Source organism: Trachymyrmex cornetzi, unplaced genomic scaffold (genome assembly GCF_001594075.2).
Source record: "Trachymyrmex cornetzi isolate Tcor2-1 unplaced genomic scaffold, Tcor1.1 scaffold109, whole genome shotgun sequence".
Classification (NCBI taxonomy): Eukaryota; Metazoa; Arthropoda; class Insecta; order Hymenoptera; family Formicidae; genus Trachymyrmex; species Trachymyrmex cornetzi.
This window is the reverse complement of record NW_017295642.1, coordinates 525,839-552,718: the sequence shown is the minus strand read 5'-3', so window position 1 is coordinate 552,718 and position 26,880 is coordinate 525,839. Positions and strand designations below refer to the sequence as shown.

Sequence of the window (26,880 nt, the reverse complement as noted above, 5' to 3'; positions counted from 1 at the left end):
CTCTCTCTCTCTCTCTCTCTCTCTCTCTCTCTCTCTCTCTCTCTCTCTCTCTCTCTCTCTCTCAGGACGGTTTAAGATAGAATAAGATAGATATATATAAAATAGAATGAGCTGCATGGATATTTCGTATTTTATTTTTTATGACGGACCAATTTTTTACATGAGGATTTCTAGAGTAAAGTACTCACCGACATAATCGGGCGTGCCCAAAATTTCTCGTATGTCTGCTCCGTGACTGATGTACCGTGATATGCCAAAGTCGCATAGCTTTACGTCGCAGTCTGGAAATTCTCCAGTAAGTACCAAATTCTGTGGCTGAAACATTAAAAAAAAAGGAGAGAGATAAAGAGTGATTCAATGTCATTGACGAAAGGAAGGCTATTACTAAAATAAGATGGCTACAAAGTAGATTGTGACTGTTTTAACTGTACGTTTATATATCGTGCGCTTGTAATTTCTCGAAATTTCCTTAAAGACGGTCCAAGACGTATAAGCGTTGTGAAACGCGAGCGAGAAGAAAAAGAAGCGAGCAGGTTTTATCTCGTGGTAATCTCCGTGCGACAATGCCAATTTCCTGCCGCGAGATAATATGGAGAAAGTAAAGCTTCCTTTCAGGACGGTCGCATGACGATTGCTCTCCGGCATGTTCTCTCTCCCTTGGCCGTTAACATGGACAAAGCAGCCCCAGGTGTTTTCGTGGTCTCGGTCAATTATCAGAAGCACGCAAGCGGGCCGAGACACTTTTTCTACATCGTACAACATCTCAGGAATTTCGGCGCCACCATGTAAATATAGTAGTAAATTACACGGCTTATAATTACACCCATAATTATAAGCCGTGTAACCATCTTTAAAGAGTAGAGACATACGCTCATGCGATATTGTTAGTTCACGACTTGCGGTTTAATTGTAGCTGGCGCGGCCTCAAGCCGATCTCACATCTCGGCAGAATTTTAATTCAAGTCCTAATTACTGGAAGACCGCCCGATACACCGCAACTTCAAACAGAGTTCTGAAAAATAATAACTTCCGCGTCGACTGTTCGCGATAGAGATTTTTGCCGGGGCGCCGGTGGATGATTAATCATCAGAAGGGGCGAGGCGGAGAAAGGCAAAGGCGGGACGTAATGCACAAGACATTCTTTTTTTTTTTTCCGATGATCAGGTGGAAGAGGGGCAACGAACGTCCACATTACAATAACATGAGTCCGCGTAGGCGTCTCGCGCGAGGCATAATACCTGGACGTAAACGATTCCGCGATAAGAAAGGTCGTCGCGTGGCCTAGGTGCAACTCTCGTTGCCCACATGACATCGTTTCTTCCTCTCGCATTTCGCGCCGACTCTTTCCTCGAAAAACAATCGAACAATACCGAAGCTGCTGCGGATAAAGGCTACGGACGAGGTTCGAGTCCTCCGAGAAGAACGAGAGATGAGAGGAAGCTCGTTGCTGATCCATTGTCAACGCTCCGTGGCTGGTTTACGACCACCTAGGTTGCTCGAGAATTATGTCTTCAGTACCGGGTCGCGACTCTTAAAGGATGCCATTATTGATACGCTTTATTAAGGAAAACACGTGCGATGGTAAATCATTTGCACTGAAAAAAAGTATGGTATTATTTTAATTGAAAATAATTTTGTTGATTTATAACAACAATATTAATGAAACAAATTTTTATTAAAACAAGAGCATGAGTATTTGTTTGATAAATAGGATTACTGTTAACAAAATAATTTTCAATTAAAATAATGCCGATATAACATCATTTTTTTTCAGTATGATCACGTTTTGCCAGGTCACTTGCTCTTTTCGGTACGCGCGAAAGAAAGAAAGCCGTTGGGGAAGCCGACAACTCTGTTTCATTCGAATGTTTATGCGCAGATGTTTGTTACCCAGCTTGCGAAGGGCCTAATGAAAGAGTGCGAGTCACAATTATGCTCATGGGAGTGATGAAAGTTGTCGGCCCTACTACCCATAAAAAAAGAGGAGTTAAAAATTGGATTAGGGTGAGACTGAGACGGACGCAAGGGTAAATGTAGGCCTATTCAGACCTTCCGTTTATTGTCGTATTGTTAATACTGTGCGATTTGTATTAATAGCACCCAGCTTGAAGAACTGGAAATATCGAAACACGGTAGCTCTATAAGATAAGTGTGTAATAAGTATAATAAATATTATTTTAAGCCGACTTACTCAACCATCGATCCGTGAACAACTGACTTTAAGTAAAAGATCACTTTTGTTTTTATGTTCTTATATGTCTCGCGAATATCGACAAACAGGACGATGATTATAATAAGTATAATAAGTGTTATTACGATTTACAACCAGCGTAGATCAGCGAATAGCTTATTTTAAAGAAAATGCCACTTTTATGTTATTATGTGTCTCGTGACTCGACAAGCAAGATGATAATTATCGAAAGTTCAGACGCATAACTGATATTGATATAATTTTTTATAATAAATCGCCATATTACAAGAGAGCGACGATGCGTTAAATGATACGGATTATAATAAATATTATAGTAAGTATACTCCAGTAGTCAAATTCGAAAAAAAAAACTCGCCCCGGATAGTCGAGAGACTCAAACTGGTTGGGGTATATATTTTTCGTAATAAGTTCTATTCAGTGTTTTAAGATGCTTGTTAATATCATTATTAAATCGACGATCATTTATGATATTATTATATTATTATCTCAACTTCAGTGTATGATTGTGTTTCCAACAGTAAGCGGCACATAGTTACATAATCTAACTAAAAAATGTATTTAAAATTTATAAATCAACAATTACATATACTATATATACAATTTAAAATTTACATACAAATAGTATTAGGCACTAAAATCTAATCTCGATCGTATTACTCCTTCACTTACTTGATTTATAAACGTCCACTGAGAATGGCGGTTAATAAAGATTGAAAACTTAACGATAAATTCAAGTAAAGTGTCATTATTCTTGTCGCAGGTGATGCAGAATTTGCGTGATCGATGATACTATTTTTTGTTGAATCGAGCGCAAGAAATTGCAATTCATGCCCAACCTCATGACATATTCCTGCTCCCCGACGTGAAGTCGATAAATTTAAATAACGTCCACGGCTTTCCGATGCAGAATTTTTGCACGTGATGGCGCAGAGGACTGCCGGAATCGAAGACGGAGAACACTGTGTTAGTGTACGATGCATACAAGATGCGACGAGGATAATTTTCGTAGTAATCGATCGACTCGCCCACATCCAATCACAAGGCCGAGAACCGACGTCGACGCTCGAGAAACCCGGCTGCAAACTTCGCGTGTAATGGTTAATTATGGAAATGTCTTTGTTCCTTATTAGAGACACTTCCTGAACCCGAAGCGTGAGCTCGAGATTGATTCCTACGCAACGCGCGTGCATACATCGAAAGGAAAACGCGACGGAGCCATGAATGACTCTGATTTTCCGGTTTCCAGAGAAATTATTAGTCGTTTCAATTATCCGGAAGACAGACGGCGAAATCTCGTAACAGCGTAATGAGAATTTACTAGCTAATTTGCGATAATATTACGACATTAATAAAAATATATAACACGGAAAATACGGTTTGGCTAAAGTGTCTAATTTAGTTAGATACAAATTTGAAAATAATATTGTTTAGACCATAAATAATTATACAGGATGCTCACACTAATTGATAGAACGTTCAAACTTTTTGCAACACTTATCAACGCTTAACCGTTCTACATAATCATTTTAATGATCCAACAAAATTATTTTCAGATTTGTATCTAGCTGAATTTTTACATACTTCAGCAAAACTTACATATTTTATACTTTCCGTATAGATAAACGGATATTTTATTAATTTTAAAATTCTTTTAGAGATACAAATCTTAATTATACATTCTCTCTTTGAAAGTATAAAGGATCTAGCAAGTGGAATAAGAATAAGCGTATAAATTATAAGAAAGATGGAACGCACAAAAATTGAGAAATTAGGACGATGTCGCTTTTTCAGCCAAAGATAGCCTCATTCTAGTTGAAATTTCGAAACAGAGACAAAACGTGACACAAAGAAAAACCAACCTGCAACCTCATGGCGTTACGGAGTCATTTTTGAATCGCATTATTCGTCGTACGTCAAGTAGCTCATGATGAATCCCAGTCACGTTCGACTCGTAACTTGATTTAACGAAACGTAACACACAAACTGAATCCTCGAGCGTGTCGAGTGCCTTTGTTCCATCCACATCCTTTTACAAACGCGAGACGTTCGTTGCCCGATAAATCCTCGCTCCAAATTTCGACGGCTGCGCGTACCAAATTCAAACCCAACTTTAATTGTCGATCTTCAATTATTCATCTTGTTACGTGCGAAAGCGTGTTACATGAACACGCGAATGAATCAGTCCTCATTTGAATAGTAATTCAAATCCTGTTTAGTTTGCGCGAAAGTGACGCACGGGCACATACACGGAAAGAACGACTTTACTAAAGTATCAAAAAATTTAACTTGTAGATACAGACCTGAAAATAATTTTGTTGCGCCATTAAAATAGTTATATAAAAATCATGCTGTAGAAAGTTTTGATAATTTTTATAGCAACCAACTTGAGCGCGTTCTATGTAATTATTTTGATGGTCCAAAATATTCAAATCTGTATCCAACTAATTTTTAGATACTTTTGCAAAATTGTTAATGATTTTGCAAAATTATCCAAAAATTCCTTTTCGTGTAGGAATTCCGACGCAGAGCGCGTTCGAAGAGCCTTCAGCTTCGCCAAACGCATTCTCGCACTGAAAGAAAAAGTTAGCTGCTGCAGCAAATTAGATGGTAAAATATGGCATAGCATTTCTAACTGGCTGCAGCAGCCAATTTTTGGTTGTAGCAGCCAATTTTTGATTGCGTTAGCCTATCTGCAATATCAATACAGGATTTCGATAGGTTAAGGAGATGCTGGAGGGATCCAATTATCGACATTGCAGTTTGATCAAAATCTCCGAATTGACTAAATGGAATAAAAAATCCTTTTACAGGATTAAAGTAAACGCAAAATCCTGACGTGGTGCAGTGGATTTTATATTAAAATAAAAAAAAAGTTAAAAAAATTTTTTACTTTTTTTCGATTTTAGTATAACATCCACTGCACCACGTCAGGATTTGGCGCTTACTTTAATCCTGTAAAAGGATTTTTTATTCCATTTAGTCAATTCGGAGATTTTGATCAAACTGCAATGTCGATAATTGAGTCCCTCCAGCATCCCCTTAATGCAACCAAAAATTGGCTGCTGCAATCAATTAAAAATGCTATGCCATATTCAGCCAATCTTTTCTTTCAGTGCGGTATAACGAGAGGCCCGATGCTGCCTACACGGCACGGTATGCATTTTTCAAGGGGACACACGTCGATCTTGGCGTCCATTACATGCTCGATGGCAATCTCGCGCCACTTAATTTAACGTGTTCAATAAACGACAACGATTCCGACGGAGCGTACTCGTCACATAATCGAGGTAATTAATCGTAACGCGAGTGCGCGTCGTCGATTCGCTCTTTTTCCTATCTTATAGACTGATGCGAGTTGCTTCGAAATTTTTTTTCTCATCGCGAAGGCACAGATGAGCACTTTCCGCGTGTCTCCTTTAGACTTACTTCGCTTTTAATTAACAACGCGAGATGCGTAACGTAGATTCCTCGCGTATTTCAATGCAAGGTGCTCGCGAACTCGTCATTCGTTCGAAACTTTGTATCTGACATAAGTAACCTATTGGCAAAAGTCATTATCTCTACTTAAAATTTTTGTGGCGACAGCAAAAAAAACTTTTATAATTTTTCTGATTCAAGATATCAATAAGATTTTTTTTTAATTAAGAAGAATTCATTGTTTTAACAAAATGTGTATAATATAGCGTGACAAATACAATTTCTATTTATTAAAATAGAAAGCATTGACTTGTTTTGCAGCTGGAGAAAGGATTTTAGCTGATTTCAGATTAAAGTGTCCGCCATTTTTATTAAATGACTGGATATAACTGTATTTGCAACAGTAGGAATTTTAGCTTCTTTTGTACTCTACAAAAGTAGGGATTTAATAACTTCTTTCGCAATTAGATTCACTTTCCTCTCTTTTATAAGGTGCTGTTTCAGCACATTTTTAAAATGTCCAATTCGTAATTAAGAAGATCTAGGATCCGTTCTCCAATAGCTAATTTATTTATATTTTTGTCAGCTTTATTTATATCAGTTACTCATTTTTAATCGACTTGAGTTTGAGGTTTTCCTAACAACAATGTCGAACAGCTTCCGAGATGCGCAAAGAAAGAAGATCTCGGTCGTAATAAAATATACAATTCGAAAATACTACCTTTCGCTTGATTACCTTCGAACAAGACTCCTGGACGAAAATAAAGCGTGACTATTAGATCAAATCAATCATCTTTCTTTTTTTGCAATAGGCACGCTTCCTGCAATGGCTGCAACGAGCGATCTATTTTACCGTTCTTATACAGTTTTACACAACTTGTAGAAGTTGGCGCGGCGTGCCCGACATAAATATCGATCGAATGCACCCTTGCGAATTGTAACAGGTGTTCCTGCGCCTCGCAGCGGGCACCTCTGTCGGATGTTAGCGCTTAAGTGCCACGACCCGCGCAAAAACGATTTGCAGGAAGGATGCGCGTCATTAAATCGAAGCCGACGTTATTCACCTTGCGTCTGTGCAAAGAATCACAACTCGCGACAATTCTCACCGTCCATATGAGATTTTAACTGTGTCGCCACGTGATTAATACTCACTTCTTAACTTTAATCTCACTTTAATTTACTCTTTATCCCATTCTAATTCTTAGAAAAAAAAATAAAGAGTAAATTAAACCAAGATTAAAGTTAATCTATCTTGGTAGAAATGAGTAAAAGACACCATTAAATTCATAATGTCCAATTATACTTAATATGAGTTTTTAATTATTTCTATAAATCGCCATTGCTTTTCAATGTATCATTAATTTAATTAAAACAATGGAGTTAAACAAATTAACTTAAGAAATGTATTTGATTCAAATTTAATTTATTACTTACTAATTTTATTATTTACACTAAGTGCTTACGTTAATATGGACGTTGTTTATTTCGGAAATAATCACACAGAAATGGATTTATATTTTTGACACACATGGAAGTTAAAAATAACAAAATTATTTAACGAATATTAGATTACCATTGCTCCTTTGATATCTAACAGTATAAAACATCTTTTCATAGAATTAGGTACTTTGCATACATTTTATGCAATCGAATTCTACACGCCCGTCTTGCCTATCGGAAGAGCGAAAGCGAGATTTCACGGAGAGTTAACGGGGCAAATCTCCACGTCATTATCCGGCAAAGAGTACATTGTCCTCGCAAAACGTAAGAAATCATCCGCGGGATAACGGTGCGCCTTCCGTCTTTCAAATGTGTTTCCTTTTCAGTGTACAATGCGACATCGCGTGCACGAAAAGTCGGGCGAGAGATATTCAATCAGTGCAACGCCAGGAAGAAGGCAGGGGGGGCGGGAAAAGGGGAACCTTTGTGTAGTTACGCTCGCGCATCTCGCACTCATTAGGCGTGTCAATGAGCGCCTGTGATTCGTAATTAGCCAGCCGATCCGCTTAACAATGTGTGACACTTCGTGAGTCGGCTGTACGTGAGCAAACGGCAATTAGAAGCGTAAGCCTACGAAAAAGGTAGACGACCTGGTCGCCTTACCCGCTTTTCATCGCGAGCGCAAGTCCGACTGTTCGCCACTTCGGACTCGGGACTATTATTGTCGCACCAACATTTTCAAAATTAGAACTTACAAAATTAGAAGCTAAAAATCTCAAATATTTCGCTTGTACGCTCGACACACATACAAAATGCGTGTAAATAAAACTGATCAAAACAATGAATGATTATTTTATATCTAATTGTTCATTATTTAGTTCACTTAGAGCAAAGTTTCGAATAGGTGTAAACAGATAGACTTGAGGCTGTAAGAAATCGACCAATCATAGTCAATTATTCTCCTCAGATTCGACTGTCATATTGATTAATTTCTTACAACTTAAAACTTATGTAAAACTACTCTCTAAATCTGAATCAGTGGATAATCACTGATATCAGTGCCAAGTATGCCACTGGTAATCAGTGAATTAAATATGAGATTCCTAACCTAGCTAATCTTTTATTCTAAATTTCATTTAATAATAATACAAAAAAAATAGAAACAATTGACCATCTGGATCAAAAGTTATTTAAATAAGTAGTTATATTTTTTTAAATTTGTACTCTAATATAAATATTTGAAAATGTATTATAAAATAATGATAAAAATCTCAATTTTTTTATATAAATACTCTAGGAATTCAACAATATTTTTGTAAAGTTATCTTGAGATGCAGACATTAATTGTTTAGTAAATAAGTAAAATTTGTTATTTGTTATAAACTAATGGTGAATCTCAATGAAACTTTGCAAAGTCATATTTAGTACTTAATATATTTATATAAAAACATTTAGATTTTTCTTATTATTTTAACAATTTTTGTTTATAACAATAAAACTAATAACAAATAAAATAAATAACCTATAAAAATGTGTTGCTCAATAAAACCAGAATGTTATGAACACAACTTTCACATGTATGTGGTTTGTTTAAAGCGAAAATATTAATATATGTGTTTTATCCCCTTACAACCTCCTTAATTATATAATGCTCAAACATTCTTCCTTTTTAGTTAAACTTTACTGATATCAGTGCCAAGTATGCCACTGGGTAATTAGTGACTATTCACTGATTCAGATTTAGAGAGTATTGTAAATCGGAACTAATACAAGATAACGTGGGAAGAATCAAAGCAAAATATATATTTAGAAGATTTTCTGAAATCCCAGGCGCTCATAATTATCCGGATACTTTTGAAAAATTCCCCCTGAGTTTAAAAAAGAAAGAGAACGGTAAAAAAGAGAAAAGAGAACGGATGGCCCAACCTTGAGCGACGTTCTGTCTCGGAAACAATTAACCGATAACCGAACTAGAGCACAACCGTAATTACAACACGCACCTTCCAAATTCTTGCTTCTCGCACGAGATAAGGTGCAGTTGTTAAAATACGCGCCGCGTCAGGCGAGTTCGTGCGCGAACGATCAATATCCGCGTCTCGGTACTTTCATTACGCACAAACCAATCCTTTCGCCGAGCGAACTGCGAGAGCCCTCTGCTCCTCTCCTCTCGCTCTTTCTTTCTTTCTCTCTCTTGTTTGCTCGAACTTGATTGCGTGTCTAATATGCCGGGGCACGCATACGCGCACGCAACAGTTTCGCACGCGCGGCCTCTGCCTTCCCCTTTTCTCGGCCACCGGAAGTTTCAATGAACGCGAGAGACGTATCCTCATAAATCCGCCGGTTAAAAAGCGTTGAGCCCCGTAGACGGTTCGTTCGCCTCCTTTCACGCATTAATTTTTTCCTTCCAAAAATCCTACGTCGTTATTCCTCGGTTTTCAGATTCCGCATTCAATGCAATTTCCTGTTTGCTCAATAAGAGATTTTTTTCTCTAAATTAGATTGCTTAACGAAGAAAACATGGAAAAAATGACTTTGCTGAAATATCTAGCAAGATAAAAAAGCTAGATATACCTGAAAATAATATTGTGGGACCATCAAAATAATTACATACTCTCTAAATTCTTTGGATCCCACTCTAAAGAGTGAAAATTGAACCAGTCTTGAAAGAATGGCTTAATTTTCAATCTTTCGAGATTTTACTCTTCAAAGTGAGATTCGGTTTAAAAGTTTTAGAGAGTAGGAATCTCAAGCATCATTTTCAAGCATGATAATATTGAGCAATGTCGCAAAAAGTTTTGACACATTTTGCCAGTTTGAGCGTCTTACATTTCTTGATGATTCAACAAAATTGTTTTCAGATTGTATCCAACTAAATTTTTAGATGCTTTAGCAAAATTAGTTTTTCTATGTAAGACGTTCAAAATGAAATTATTAAAATACCAAAAGTTTTTATAACATTTCTCATCATGCGTCCCACATAATTATTTTGATAGTCCAACAAAATTATTTTCGGATCTATATCTTCAGAAAACTAATTTTTCCATATACTATTTACATACATTTAAATTGAAAAGAATGTAGTAGAAGGAAATGTATTTTCATAAATAATAAAATATAGAAAGAGTTAAATCGTTTTTCATTACCTTTAATTATCCTAATGAACAGCTGAATGAATAGACTTGATGTTAGGAAGTTATTTGCGCTGGGTCTGCTGCATGCGTAAATGCATATGTGTAGTAATAATTGATAAATACGCCGGTTGATAACATATATCGCGACGACACGCACGTTTTAGCTTCGCGTTATGGTAATAAAGCGGAATACGACTTGTTCGCTCTCGGCAAACTCGTTGACCATTGTATTCGTGATGCGTGAAGTACGCATTAATTCGCGTCTTAATAGCCTAATAAATGTGAATGAAGACATCCTGTGGTATCTTCCAAATATAATTTCGTTGAATTATCAAAAGTATTGGATCATCCATCCGGAGACTACATATATATTCATTAAATTACGAATAATTAATTCCTCGTCTAATTGACTGGGTCGCGTTACGCAGAAATACGACGATAATCGACAATTTGCAGGAATTCATTCGACGAATCGGTCGCTAGTTCCCTCCAATTCCACGGATGGATAAACGTGAATTGCCTAATTAAAGCAAATCGGACATCCGTTGCTTTTCATCGGATTTTCCAAGGAAAAGAGGCGATTGACCCCGCTCGCGAGATTCATCAATGAATGTCTCGTTGGCCTCATAGAACTCTTACTAGGAACTACATACATTCAACGATGGAGAGCTCGGTTGAAAGGGATCTAAATGTATATGTATATCGCTGTCTGTTCATTAGGCACGGCGGTACATTCGACGAAATCGATTCATCGGGCTCTTAATGGCATGTCCGAGTGCCACCCCGTAAATCCGGCTCCAAACTCGACTTTACGACTCTAGGGTGCCCAAGTGGATACCACAAACGCAAGAGAATTGTTATTACACGTCGAACGAGCGAACAATATTCTTATCCAGATTAAATTTTTAAGGCGTATTTTCTATATAGAAAAAATTTTAGCAAAATCATTCTGTGTACTGACTGTAAATTCTAATAGCTAAATTTGTAAGAAATAAATAAAATACAATCCGATTTCTAAGATACTAAAAATTCGTTGTCAAAGTTTTCACAAGATTTTTTTTTCCGACTTTTATACAGTCCGGAACAACATAAAAATGTGTATACTGAAGCTCAAGATTGCTGATGAAAGGTACAAGATTTTACAAGGCCGAAGATTAAAATAGAAATATGTAGCAATATATTCTCTTGACTCTGTTATTAATCACTCGTCGTACGACAAAGAGAAATACATAACGTTTTGCATACGGAGAAAGACATTGACGCGACGCACATCTCGACTTACAATCATTTTCCTTTTTAACCCTTACCGTACTAATATGGGTAACTAGTGACCGAGCGATTCCTGTTCGTGCAAATTTCTTTGAGTCTTTCGGTAATTATAAATTATACTACATTTAATTATTTTCCAAAATAAAGAGTCAATATTTATTCTAGAAAGTTGAAAGTACGTTGGTGAATTTTTAGAGATTTTTTTTATTATTTTGAAGAGGTGAAAAAACAAAGAGATTTGAAGTGACCCTTGATGGTATGGATGAGGCACCAAATTGTAGATGGTATGGTAAGGGTTAATCGTACAATATACAGAGAAGCTAATATTTATTTCTGTTGTCATGTGGAACCAAGTCGACATCGCACACAATTCAACTTCACATTTCGACTTCGTCAGCTGCAAAGATCACCGACGTGATCGTCGTCGGATTGTCGTCGCTACAGAGGACTCGGTCGTGTGATGTAACATAGCTTTACGTGGCACAAACGATTATTACCTTCTCTGCTATGTTACTCGGCAGTATTGCTGTTGCTGCTGTTAGCGAAAGCGAGCACGTGAAACTGCGACAAGCACAGTAAAACATGTTGCAATTACTTAGACAGCATTTCGTTACGGGAACGCCGCCATTCGCTTTTGTATCATATGTCGCGCGCGCGCGCTTCGTGATTTTCTTCATTGTTCCAAATGTGTCTCGTCGGAACAAACAAGCGTGGATGACGAAATTTCGGAGCGCGCACTATTCTATCTCCCTCAAGCCACCGGTTTGATTTTCGGTCAGATAGTATAGGAGTTAAACATAGATCCGTATAGATAACGCATATCAAAAAAAGTATACCATACAAAATAGGAATCCGTAATATTACACTTAAGTAATTCATTAGCAAAAATCGCGGTTTCTCCACTTGAAAATTTTTTTTGACAAAAGTGAAGAAGTTTACATAATTTTTCTTACTCAAGTTATCAATAAAATCTTTTTTTTTTTCAAAAATTAAAAAAAGTTCTTTATTTATTAATATGCATTTGACTGGTTTTGCTAGAAAAAAAATTTTAGTTGATTTTAAAACAAAATATTTGCCATTTTTATTAAATACGGTAAATATGGTTAAATACTGATAAATATAGTTGTATTTGTAACAGTAGAGATTTGAGGATTTAATTTCTTTTGGACTTTTAATAATCGTAACCTTTTGCGTATCAATTATGCTAAAAAAAAAAAAATACAAAAACAATAAAGACTATCAATAATGATTTGAATACAATGAAATATGATATGAATACCTTAGAAATGATTTCATTCGTCAGTTTTGTCTTTGTAGTTTCTACTGCGCAACAAAGTGAAACGACATTATTCACTATGTTCACAACGAAATATTGATGCTAATAACGTTCTGTAGACACATGCTAATTGCATAGCATATTGCTGGGGTGATTAGATTCGGAGAGAAAGAAAGAGACTCGTCGTTTAAGATTAGCTTCTGCCGCCTTGCGGCTGTCGCTCTTGGCCAACCAAGTTTTCATCTTACGACACGTAAAAGGCTACTAATTGACCGAGAAGTGTGACGATAAGCGACAAAAAAAGATACGAGTAAATGCTCCAAAGTCTTGGTCTGTCACGCGGTGAAAGGATTAGCTGCTCGTTAAAGAACGTTAATTGAGAGTCCTTGGCAGACTGCAAGGCGATTTCGAGACGCAAGATTCGAAGGGAACGCTCATTTTCGACTCGTGACACCTACACGACATCAGGTGAAAGCTACAAATATTATACATATAAATATGTAAAATAACTTTATATATAAAAATAATTATAATTATATATATATAAAGTAGTATATATAATTTTAATTATATTTGTATATATAAATATAATTAAATACATATATATATATATGTATGTATACATATATAATAGTGTGGCTCTCTTGACGCGAACTTGGCGCAGCCTACTATTCGGTGCTGATTTTATCGCCGATATTATTACGCGAGTCTATTATTAGCGGGCAGTAATATGCGTGGCCCGACACGCGACTTGCCCACGTTTATCATCGCCCTGGCGATTTGTTGCTCGAATAAACAAGTCGTCGGTGCATTAAATCCGTAGCGATATATATCTGCATCTACGAAATATCGCGCGACCAAGATTGTCGTAGGCGCTGCTCCGATCTACCGAGTGAAGAGCGACCTATTTGTGACGATTGCGATCAAGAGAAAAATACTCTGTCGTCGAGAGAAAAAGAGCTGCTTTAACCCGAGGTGAATACACGATTATTTTTCTTTGATTTCAATCGTTCAACGTTCAACGTTGCTTCAGATATACCGGCGAGAATTCTTGAGAAATCTCGAAAACACACGCATCGCTACGTTATCAACCATTCAGTTGCATTCTTTTTCACGGTTCGTTGTACTCCTTCCAATATCTTCCGCGATACAACAATTAAAGATCGCGAATAAGGACCGAGTCGACTTGGCAGCCACTAAAAAGGAAGGCTTCCGTATTCTGACAGAATAACTAGAAATTCCAGTTTGCAGTATGCGGTACAGAACTTTTATCGACGTTTTACGATCGCCATCGTATAGATTTCACGGGCAAATGCACGAGTCATATTTCCTATTTTTGCAAACTGCCCATTTGATAGAGCGTGCCCTCAGCGCGAACTGACCGCTCTTGTCTATTCTCGAATCAACGGCCGGGCATTCCGCGGCTAGAAACGACCGCCCGCAAAGGATAAGCCGCAGAATGGATCGCGCAGCCGGATAACGGGAATGATGATTTTCCCACAAATGCACACGAGCAATTCTCTCGAAAACTAGAGGAAATCTTTTTAAAAAATCACCGTTATATTCTAAACTATAACCCTTACATCTTTTTCCTAATAAAATTGTAAATTTCACAGTTGTAAAATTACTTGCCGAATATGTCGTTTTTCACTCATGTGTGTTTCATTTTATTCATCTAAATATTTTCTAAGTATTTTCATTTAATATAGAAAATTTATGTGGAATTTAACATATTTTAAACGGTCCAGTCAAATTTTTGTGGTAATTCAATATGAGATAAATATGTTAAAAAGTAATACAAACATAATGCGAAAATTAACATAAGGATGTAACACTTTGATATACAATTTAGAAACAAATTGTGAAAATATATTTCTTCGGTAAAATTAATATTTATCTCTTATTCATTTCAGCTTAGAATTTTACGTTTTAAAACTATTTTATTTTCAAGATATTTGTTTATTTGTTCGCATAAATTGTCCTATTTCAATACTAAGAAAAGTTAAATATTAATTTAACAGAAAATAATCAAATAAAAATTATGTTAAATTAACATTCGGGTACGTAAAAAAATTTAACATAAAAATTTTAACAAGAACCGGTTTAAAACAAATACAAAATGTTTTCTTACTGTGTTACGTCTTTTTTTTGTGTCTACAAAAATAAAATTATGATGTAAAAAACATGCATGGCTCATAGACAGATCTCTCGTTTCATTTGTCTACTGCGCGAGCCTTCGTTCTCCTAATTAATATTTGCCAACGTTCTCTACGTGATGGATGTGCGTGAGTAACGTTTGCAGCCGACTCATCGCGGCGGAATGCAAAACGGAGCATTAGGATCGGGGTTCGTGGCTCTGGGAAAGCACGGGAGAACACATGGAAAGGCCGCAATTAACACGACTTCGTCGTGCAAATTCTCGAATTTGCACGGCCGGCGGACGCCGAGTTATTTCGTCGCACGCAGCGACGGTGTTCTCAGCGCTCGCGCGCGACTCTTCGTCGACGGATATAGCTGCTCCGTTTCGAGCACGGTGAACTAGCACGGTGTGAGGCCGGCTTTAGAACACCGGCGCCCGAAAGTTCGTGGCCGTTGGCCAAGAAGGCCGCTTTGGACATCGGCCAAGGAATTCGCGTGCATTTTTCCATTCATAACCGCGAAATCTATATTTAGCCGCGGCATATCGCGCGAATTCGTGGCACGGCGTTATTTTTAGGATGAACCCGAATGCGCTCGTTAACTTATTCGTCGGCCAATTGCCTTTCTCGGTCGGCGCTAGTAGCCGCGCGCGTCTTACGTTTCGTGCACGTAATAAGACGAACATTCAATCTTTTCCTCTTGAACGCAGGATTGATCGCTTTGAAAAAAATATTCCGCCAAACAGCGTCCAGATCGCGCAAAATGATTATTATGCTACAGTAATCGTTGTCGAAACGTTTTGTAAAAAACATTTTGTATGTGTTGAAAGCGGCCCTTGTTAAAATTCTTGTGTTAAATTTTAAATATATTCGAGTGTTAATTTAATAATTGTTATTTGAACATTTTATATTGACATTCAACATTTCTTAATGTTAAAATAATATAATTCCTAAATAAGTAAACAAATATCTTAAAAATAATGTAGCTTTATAACATAAATTCTAAGATAAATTGATAAAATATGTTAATTTAATATATTATAAATGTCAATTTTATTAAAGAAATATACTTCCGTATTATGCTTATAAATTGTGTCAGTGTAACATATTTTACGTTAATTTTTTACATAATATTCGTGTTACTTACATATTTATATTGTATTAACAAAAAAATTTGGGTGGACCGTTTGGGATACGTGAAGTGTGTTAAATTCAACACAAATTTTCCAACTGTGTTTAAATATCATTGATAAATAATAATAGGAATAAAAGAAACAAAAGATCGTTCAAATATTCGTTTCACAACAGTTAAAATCAATCAGAATCCCGCTCATCATAATTGGGCATCTTGATTAGAATTCTAACTGATATGATCAGAATCTTCCGGTTCGTTTATTTTCAACAAGAAATTTTTCTCAGTGTATTCTTATCGTGAAAATTCCATGCAACTACATCTCGTTACGAGAACAAGAAAATTGCATCAGCTGTGCGAGCTCGTGGACAAACAAGGATAAATATCGCGTCAAAGTTATACGCACATAAAACCTACCATCCATCTCATTGTATATTTGCTGTGTACCAACGGTGCAATGTACGTCTAAAAGAATTCCGTCATGCATCCGCTTTGATGCGCCGTCACACGTAGATACGATGAACAAAAGCCATGCGATTCATCGCGACATGTATTTTCGCAATATGCAAAGCCGATGCGCGTCTTGGCCGGCTTCCAAGACATATCGACCGTCGAAGTCTTCATCGGCTTATTTTTCTCAGCGTTCTTGAATGACCGCGCGAAAAATAAACGGCATTCGCTCTCACAGGTCAATGAATCGAAAACGTTGCGGAGCACATCTGAATAACGATGATTCACTGCTAGCCGCCGAGAGAGGAGACTGTATTATTCTTATCCGTTTGAGCTAATTAATCGCCGTCGCTTATAGAATTCGCGGTCTAAAAATATCGCTTTTGCATTCTTTGAGTCTCGAGAGAAAATCCATTACTGTAACAATGGCTGTTTTCCATCAAGCTGCACGATGACAATGTAATACAAAATGTTATAACTGTGACACAATGTTACCCTGTTCGACACTACAAAAAGCTAAGTACGAGTGTATAAAATATGTATATTACCAACTTTTCCAAAAATTATTTGATAGTCATATATTTATTTTAAAAAATAAAATCATCGAATTCCTAAAAAATATTTAAACAAAATTTAAGTCTAAATTAAAATTAAGTCTATTATAGATACGCTATAATACCGAGTAACGTTGAAACATAGCAGCAACCAACAATTACTTTACATGGTGTAACACAATGTAACACAGCGTGCCCTAGCTGGAAAACAGCCAATAATTATTTAAAACAATAAATTAGAATCGCGAATAAATTGAAATTGCGTAGTTGTACCGCAATAACATCCGTATCACCATTCACACGCGAAATTATCTTATCAGTTAGAAAACATTGAGCTATCAGGATGACTTGGTTCTGCGTAATCATCAGTTTTATCGCAACGGCACAGGATCGATAAGATGCCGCAAAGGTCGATACGAACATGCGATATATTCAGCGTGATTTTTCACAATTGCGGCAAAGATTCGATTACGAAATAATTGATGACGCTCATATATGAATAACTATAGTTACATTCCTATAAATCTTGTAAACCGCGCAAAAACGACGAAAGACGTATTTATCGGTTAATGATAAATCGATGTGATTAACGTAAAATTGCGAAAGCCAAGTAATTGGATTGTATAACTGCCGTCGTCGTTACGCGAGATATGTTAAAAAGGACATTCAGGATCAAGAGGTGGAAGTCTGAAACGCGTGCGAGAGCCTGACATGTGCGTGTCGCCCCGCCGGAACATTATTAATACAACTCGCTCGCCTTGGCTCACCCATATCGATCACGCCGATAATCGATAAACACGTACTTCATATACCTACGCGCGCACGCGAGTGCGGTGTGCAAATCGCAAATTGCAAATCTTCGCCGCCAAATAGGAAAGACTGGTTGGGACGACGCGACGTCGCACGCTCGCATAAAACTTCATCGTCGGAGTTGCGCGTCGTCGCAAGTCGCAACCATCCCTCGCAAATTCGATCGCTCCGCCGATGGGAGAGAAAGAATTGAAGTTCCTCTCGTCGCTCTCTTATTTTCAGCGGACGACACGCGACACACAATAATCAGATAACAAGGCATATGAAAGTTAAAATGGGATTTATTTCTGATGATCACCACAATGGCAGCCCGGCGTGATAAATAAGTTATTTTTAGCCCTGCGAGGGCTAAACCCGTTTGAAAATATTAACGACTCTTCGGCTCAATTACGTTCTTTATGGATCTCCATTGGGTGATCTCGACATTGTGTCGAATCAGTTATTTCTAGAGACCCTATAAGAGTATCCCTGGTAAACAAAAGCTGATAGAGAACGATACGATTTCTATCAATTTGTACCGTTTTCAAGTGTATATCATTTTCTACACTGAAAAAAAAAGATTGGTTGCTGCAACAATTTAGTTATTAGATAGCAAAATATGGCACAGTATTTTTATATGGCTGCAGCAACCAGTTTTTGGTTGTAGCAACAAATTTTTAGTTGCGTTAGACTATCAAAGCCATATACTGACATTGCGGATATGTTAATACAACCAACAATTGGTTGCAGCATCCAAAAATTGGCTGTTGCAACCAATTAAAAATGCTATGCCATATTTTACCATCCAATTTGTTACAGCAATTAATCTTTTCTTTCAGTGTATCGTTGATCTTACGAGCATCACGATTGATCGGATATGACTCTTATCGGATTCTATAAGATTTGTATAAGATTCCTATAAGATCTGATTCAAATTAGTGAATTCACGAACCAGATTCCATGTATTCGAAACGATAAGATTTTTCTATCATTCTCTATCAATTTTATTTTTATCAGAGATTAAATGACAAACTTTTGATTAGCTCGTTATTTTTGTCAACTTCAGTAAGTTAGAATGAATAAGATAGTATATAAATTATTGTAGAATAAGATAGCGTATATAAAAAGAAACGATATATATATCCTTCTTTCTCATTCGTGTTTTGACAAAATTGCTAGTGGCCAGACCTTGTTATAGGGTTCCTACTATTTAGTTCCTGCTATTCCTGGTTCCCAAATCCACCCGCCTGAGATTAAGCAAGACACCCCCGGCTCAATTACGCGACTTTTATGAAACATCACGCCGCTTGAATGGAGTTCTGCCTGCGACGAAAAATTATTTTTAGTCTCACGGAAAATGCTGGGAGAAATCCGGGAACTTGACGCGAAACGTCACGAACGAGCATAATACGGCGGCGAAATACGGGAGGCTATTTTCGTACAGACGCCCTCGACGCCGCATACAAAAATATTTCGTGGGACAGAAACGTCCCATTCGCGCCCAATTCGTGGTGGAATTCCATCGCTGTGCGCTGTTTCGTGGCGTTCCATCGTTTCGTAGGCCGCGCACGTGTTCGCGCCCGTGTCATTGATTCTTTAATAGAACGCGTTGTCCGTCGATCTGCGAAAAAAGAAGTATCGCTTGCTGGCGTGAGTCGCAGGTTCGATGATTACGACGGAATTCAGGAACGCCGAAGGGAGAGGCGCGTATAATAGGATTAGATGAATCATGGAGGAGTATACGGCGATCTATTTTCATTTCTTCCACCGCCAAGTGTCAGGTGACATAACGGCGTGGATGGTAACGCAAGACCGATTTTAAATGCTCTTTCTATCGCTTTTGTGTCTCTTGACAAGATGTGCATGCGTGCATGCACGTGCAAAAGTGTACACGTGCAACAATGCTCACGTGAAAAAATGTCCGTGCGTAGCTCTACTGATAGAATTACTTGGTTTGCCAACCAAGATTAACTCGAGAATAGTCGACTAATTCTTTTTTTACGTGAACGACCACCTGAGATGCTTTTATACTCCAATTAAAAGTCATTATTATTAATTACATTGTGCATTGTTTTATTAGTATTTGAGATCATTATGTATATAGATTTATTTGACATTAAAAAAATAGAAATAAATTTCTGAACCAATAAAAAAGACAGAAAATTTTTTTTTAAATTAAAAACTAGAAAAAAAATGTTTAACAAAAAAAAGACTAAATTTCAATTTTTTGCTCCTAAGATGCAAAATTCCAAATAATCATCCTAGATTAATAAAAAAAATTTTCCTCATTGGAAATTTAATATATATATTTTTTATTTAGTTTTATTTTGTAAACCACAAATTTAAAAAATCTATTTAAAAATCTAACTTTGAATAAATGTATATTTCCGGCAATTAATTGATTGATCGTCTCGAGATATACACAGGAAATATATATATATATATATACTTCTCATTTTATAAAATATACATTTTTCTAATTCAACACAATCAATCAAATATACGTATATACAGTTCACTGCCTTGTTTTTCAGTCAGTATAGGTGTATAATTCCGCGAAAACGTAATAAGATACATGGCAATATCAAGGAGAATGTCAACCTCGCAGAAAACGTTGAGAAGTTTATCTGCCTTGCGAAACGGACTGCGTGTCACGCAAGGTGTATACTGTCGGCGTACAGGAATCGTCCCTGATCGGCCGATTTGGCAGAGAGAACTGTCGTGCACGTATGCGTTTACATAACGATCTAGGCCGATCGTGAAGACTGCGATACGGAACATGCATAGCTCCGTGCAGCTGAGAAATTGCCAGAGGCGCCCGAAATGTCGTCGCTCTCTTGCCAGAGTTTCTTTCTAGCGACAGCTCGCCGAGATTCATTGCGATAAAGATGTCCCGGACGAGCGTCTTTGGTCGAGATTCACAAACGCTTTTTGGAAAGGAAAAAAAAAAGAAAAAGAAAGAGGAAGAGAGAAAAAACGTGGTGAACCGTTTCTTCTTCCTCTTTACCGCGATAATTTCACTGATAAAGCTCGCAGGTACACCTTGTCTTTCGAGATATCGTTCTTCATAAAAATTATCTTTATCGCATCGAACAAATCGCCAACTCTTTCGTATTATTGTTTCCATCGCGATAATTTGCAGTTACCTGTCGAGCCAAAAGACGCCTCAGGTGAAGCATTCTGTTCTCTGTACTCTCTCCTCCAAGAATGCGCCAGAAAAATGAGATAAGAATTATTTGCACGAGCGACAATCTTCACCCGTTATCGTACCCGGCTTGTTATTTTTAACGTCTAGAGATACCGAAGAGGCGAATCACGAGTATCTCGCTCGCGTTTTCACGGATTATTCCCCAATCTTGCAGTCGCAAAAAACGTTACCCAGAGGAATTTATTATCGCTGATAAAACTGTGACGCATACTGTTAAATTCACAAGGTCAAATTATACCCACAATTTGTATTATTTTTTATCATTTATTCTACAAGTCACTACTGTTCTTCAATATGTCGTTAATTTAACTAAAACAGTAGAATCAAATAATTAAACTTACGAAAATATATTAAAGACTCAAATTTAGTTCATTATGTACTAAGAGCATGCTCTTTAAAAATGAATCAGTATAATATCACTAACTTTAGTGCTACACTTTAATAACTGATGTAGTTATCGGCGAATATTTACTGTTTTACAGTAATAATTCACTTTTAGAAGTTATAATTTTCTGCAGATTAAATTTGCAGAAAATCATAATTTCTAAAAGTGAATCAGTCTTATTACTAGAAAACGGTAAATATTCGTTGATGATTACATCATTGCAGTTATAAATGTAACACTGATTCACTTCTAAAAAGTACGTTAATATGAACGTTTAATTTGAAATTAAGCAATTGAACCACAGAAATGGATTGATTTATATTTTTGCACATGGAGTTAAAAATAAGAAAATGTTATTTTATTCAAGGAATTGGGTTGCTCCTTTAATATCTAACAGTGTATGTAAGACTATCACGAGCAATGAAATACACCGCGCAAAATACTCGTTCGTAATCATTTTTCAATCCACGTTCAAAGTCAGACAAGAGAGCTGTTATTAAACATTATTGAAAATTTTAAGCGCTACTTAAAAAACTACAAAATTAATATTATAATTGAATAACTTTTCTTTACTCAGAGAGAAATCGATGTGCTGGATATATTTATGTCCTTTGATACAAATGCAATTTTGGATGTTAACAGCCACACCTTGGCCATCCGGTCGGCGTTAGGCCCGCCTTTACCATATAAACATATAGTTTCGAGTGTTTGAAAACACTTACCTTGATGTCGAGGTGAGCCACGTTCAGGGAATGCAGAAAGGCTATCCCGTCCAAAATCTGCTTTAGTAATCTGGCGACCTGCCGTTCCTCTGGAACTTCGTCTCGGTCGAGTATCATTTGTAATTCGCCGCCAGGAGCCCTGTCACAATAAACATTACCTGTCTCGCACGACTTGCACAATATTTACGTTTAGCACGTACATATACTTTTTCGCTCGTCGGTTTGTTCCATAAATTCATTCAAATATACACAGCGCACTACGCGTCGGACGAATCAGCGTAACGTATTTTTACGACTGATACCGCTAGCGACGTACGTACGTTTAAATCACGAGTTTACACTTTTGTCCTACTTTTTGAGTAATTAACAGTTGTTACGACATACAGAAAGTTACACGCTATTATTGTCGATGTCCATCATATAATTTTATTTCGTTTTTTCGTCACAGTACAAATAATCTAAACCAGTGATATATGCAATCTTTTTTAATCTTTAAGTAGGATTTCGATATACAGTCAGATATATATTGAAAATTTATTTCACGTTACTATATACAGTATATCGGAATACGACCTAAGTAGGTAGCCATAGTACTAACAATTATTTTGAAAACCTTATTCAAAAACTATGCACGGTATCTTAAAAATTTTCTTCTGGAAAAAAAAAGTAAAAAGTATTGCCCAGGAGTTTTAAAGTTCATTACTTTTACATTTCTCTATCTCGTTAGGGTAAATAAAATAAACAATAAATTTAACGCTCTATACATAAAAATATTAAAAATTACAAAAATAAAATTTTTTGAGGTTTTCTCTGGGCATTCCATCTACCTAGTTAAAGATTAAAGATAATTTTCAGAGAATTATTTTCAGAAATAGGTAAAATTTTGCTAGTCGCATGTTTATTTGTAAAAAAAAACAGAAAAAATAATTTTATTCTTTTAGCTATGAATCGACGGGCCGCAGGTTGCGCGCATCGCTAATTTAAATAATAAACTATCTTTTACTATTCACGATGATTCAATCCAAATGATAAACGTTATTTTATATTCGAAGGATAGGTACGTTCAAGATGAACCGACGAGAGAATACAAGCGAGATTGAGAAACGTCCTTGTACTTACAGCTCGAGGACGAGCACCATCTCGGTGTTGGTCTCAAAGACCTGATGAAGAGAGACGAGACGAGAACAATGGGCCGCGGCATCTAGCACGGCGACCTCGTGAAGCGCTTCCGCTCTAAGCTCCTGGGCTCGTCGTCGCTTCCTCAGAAACTTGGCGGCCCACTGCCTGCCGCTGGATCTCTCGCGGCATCTCCTCACCGTTGCGTATTTACCTCTGAGGAAGAAATACATCGTACATTAATCTTAATAATCACGTTGCATATGAAAAATCGAAACGAGATATACTAGCCAAGTACCCGAGAAGCAAAACGTATAAACGTAATAGACGTGTAAGATACAATGGCAACACATTTGTAATTCTAATTCGAAACAGAAGTGAATATGATTGTACTAAAGTGTATTTTTTATAATTCGGCCATTCTGCAACCACCACATAATCATTCACTCGATCGTTCGTTAAAACTTCACTCTCACACTATTTTTATCCAAAATTGTGAGATTAGAAGCGAGAATATAATTCACAATAAAAATTCTTGCAAAATATATTAATACGAAAATTCAAAATATTTGAATAAAACAACACTTACAACCGATCAATAATTAGATATAACAAAATTCCTTTCGTTTTTTTAATTAATAAATATATCTGAAAATAAATTATGCATAAAAACGAAATAAGCTATGTTCACAGCTAAGACAAACTGTTAATATTTAATAATATAGAAATAAGTATAACTTAACATCTCTTCAAAAGATGAAGATAGAACAAGAAAAGTTATCGAAATATAATTTATAAATCTATTCAAAACGTGTTGTTTTATTAACAAATACTTCTATTGAAACATAATTTACAAAAATTGTTGTTGTGTTTTCCCGCTTCTGATGTTATAATCTGAAATAGTAATTACGAGTGAACAGAAGCCTTAAAACGTTAATTGCGCGAGGTATAAATGTTTCAGTCTCGCCGAGCGAATAATTAAGTTTCATAACTTTAGTAATCGCGACTTTATGGACGATTGACGTGTACGTCCGCACCATCGCCGATTGCTGTAATTCGTTCCCACCGGCCGGCATCGCTAATAAAGACGTTAAGAAAAGGTAAGAGCAAATAACACAATATCATATAGGAGGAAGTCGGACACCCGCAAAATAATCCGTCGCTTTCACTTTTTCCGTTAATAACGCGCTTCGTTCCTCCCTTATGCTTTCCTGATTACAGAGAACGAGGCACGCCGAATGATTTTCTTCGCGGAAAAATCACCTTTTTTTACTCTACCGTGCTAAAACATTACGGTGGTTGCACATAACGCACATCTGCAATTCGTGTCGCACAACACACCAGAGAACGAAACGCGCGAAACAACGAAACATGCAATACCACGATAAAGTCTCGAAACTTTCAATTTTTTCCGCGGATAGCTATAAATTCAAACAGGATGACAACAAATTGCGATCGCCAATTGGAGTCCCAGATTGATTCGTGAAATTAAACGCTTCCGCGTAATGTAACAGGGATATTGCGATCGATCGCAATATCGAATCCCGCGATTTGATTGCGAAACTTTACCACCAATTATGCGGAGAACCAGGACGTCCTACATACAAAATGCATGCTATATGTATCCAGTATATATTTATAATATGAAACAGGAATACATTAAATCGTAGTCGCACAAAATGTAAGGTGGAGACTATATTTTTTCATGGAACGATATTTTCACGCGTAATAACCCGAACGATGCGATGCGTAATAATACCGTTATCAGTTTTGATGTCACAAGATTGCGTAAGCTCCGAGATAGTTACGTGTACAATTCGCGTAAATTTCAAATTATTGTATTTATAGGTACAGCCGTTAGATAATAGAGTTATCTCAAATGGCCTGTTTTCTGTTCCTGCACTGGCACTCTCTTTTTCACTTTCAACAAATATCAAGCATACACTCATCTCACTTCAAGTTCTAAAACACTAGTTCAACCACAGAAAACAGACCTAAAGTGTCTTCGAAGCGCTTTCTTCATTGATCCGAATTAAATGGTTTGGCGAGCATCGAAATGCTCGGGAACGCGCAAAGTACAATCCCACACGAGCGCGAACCCGCTGTAATCCGACGATCTAACAACCACTAGAAAGTGAACTCGCTAGGGCAATGCACCTATGCTCGCGGGCCTAAATTCGAGCAGCGGTAGTGAAAGCACTTGTGCGTATTATTACGTAAAGGGCTTGCCACTCAAGGAAGTACCCACACGCATTCCTCGCAAACGGAGAGCTTTAGCGTCGATAACGAGAACGCGACACCCATTTTCCTGTTTCTGAATCTTACTTCATTCGACATAAGACTGATACAGCACATAACATGTATGTCACAGTTTTCAAACGACACGAATATTCGTTCCCACGTCTAATTCTTTATGCGTAACTACAGGAAGGATTGGCGACGCGATAAATCTAGACACAGCGACCGAAAGGGAAATCAATGCGTATACAAGACAGAAAGTCCACGTGGGAAGTCGATCCATTATGTCCAAAAATGGGAAAGTGTGTTCGTTTAAGGGACAGAGAGAAAGGAAGGGACGCGGCACTCTCGTGCGAGAAAAAATATTTTTCGGAGGTCCGTTAAAGGCGACGGTGAGAGATGGTCACCGGGTCAAGGGATAGACGGTACGAAAGGACCGCTCGACAGGCGTCAAAGTAAGCATCATTAGTGGCCATTGTATCATCCGGCGGTATCCCACAGAGAGCAATGATGGAGAATGGGGGATAGAAGTCGGAATGCCGCGTCAATATCTCTCATTCTTCTCACACTTTTTACTTAAACGATGCTACCGCGCGTTATGCGCGAAAGTAAGAAATCGTTGTGCAGAAAATGAATTTTGGAATTAGCATTTAAAACTAAAGCTCTCTTGTCAAATTTGTGCGAAACAATTTCACTGTCATTTTTGCTGCTCACAAAATTTCTGAGTTTTTAACGCTTTTATTACCAGATTTTTAAAACGCACGAGAGGAGCCGAGGAAATTATCATGGGATACGTCAATGTTTTTCGATCATCTACAAAATAAAGTTTCATGTGGATACTAGTTTTTTTTTTATAACGTTACTAATTATTAATCAATAATAATATATATAAAACTAATCATACTTTCTTCTTAATTTATTTATATTTATCTTATTGACATGTAGGTTGGAAAATACGAGCGAGATTAAGAACAGATAGTAGTCCCTTATCGGAGTTGTTATCTCGTTCTAACTAATTACTGGTTGTTAGTTGTTACAGAGGCAAAGTTAACGTGTCTCCCTGGATGAACAAAGACGAGTAGAACACGCGCCACAACATAGCCGTTTTCATGATCACGCTGATTATCGAGCGCGATAGAAGCAAATGCGGGTCAACGATCGTCTCGCGATTTCAAGATTTCCTCTCTGATCAATTAGCGATCTAATCTCTGACAGACATCGCAAATTTTTTTTCATTCCACGCGACGACTTCTCTGCTCGGAGGTACGCTAACTTGATCTTCGCTAACTGCGACTCATGCACATTTCACGATATATGCAATTTAGCACGTTAAGAGGAATGTAATTAGGCAGAATTTTTTAAAGCAAGATAGTTGAAAGGCAAAACGGATATCTGGAAATATT

At 37.1% G+C, this 26,880-nt stretch overlaps 1 protein-coding gene across 2 annotated transcripts in view; it reads right to left on the bottom strand.

The window, feature by feature from the left end:
- Positions 1-26,880, bottom strand: part of LOC108761270 (serine/threonine-protein kinase 17B) — a 122,489-nt gene that overhangs the window by 11,393 nt on the left and 84,216 nt on the right. For both annotated transcript variants that reach the window (XM_018507707.1, XM_018507700.1), the window contains 3 exons: positions 23,243-23,455; positions 22,124-22,262; positions 189-315 (listed from right to left, as the gene is read on the bottom strand). In XM_018507707.1, coding sequence (XP_018363209.1) covers positions 189-315; positions 22,124-22,262; positions 23,243-23,455 — 479 coding nt within the window. The remainder of the gene's footprint in view (positions 1-188; positions 316-22,123; positions 22,263-23,242; positions 23,456-26,880) is intronic.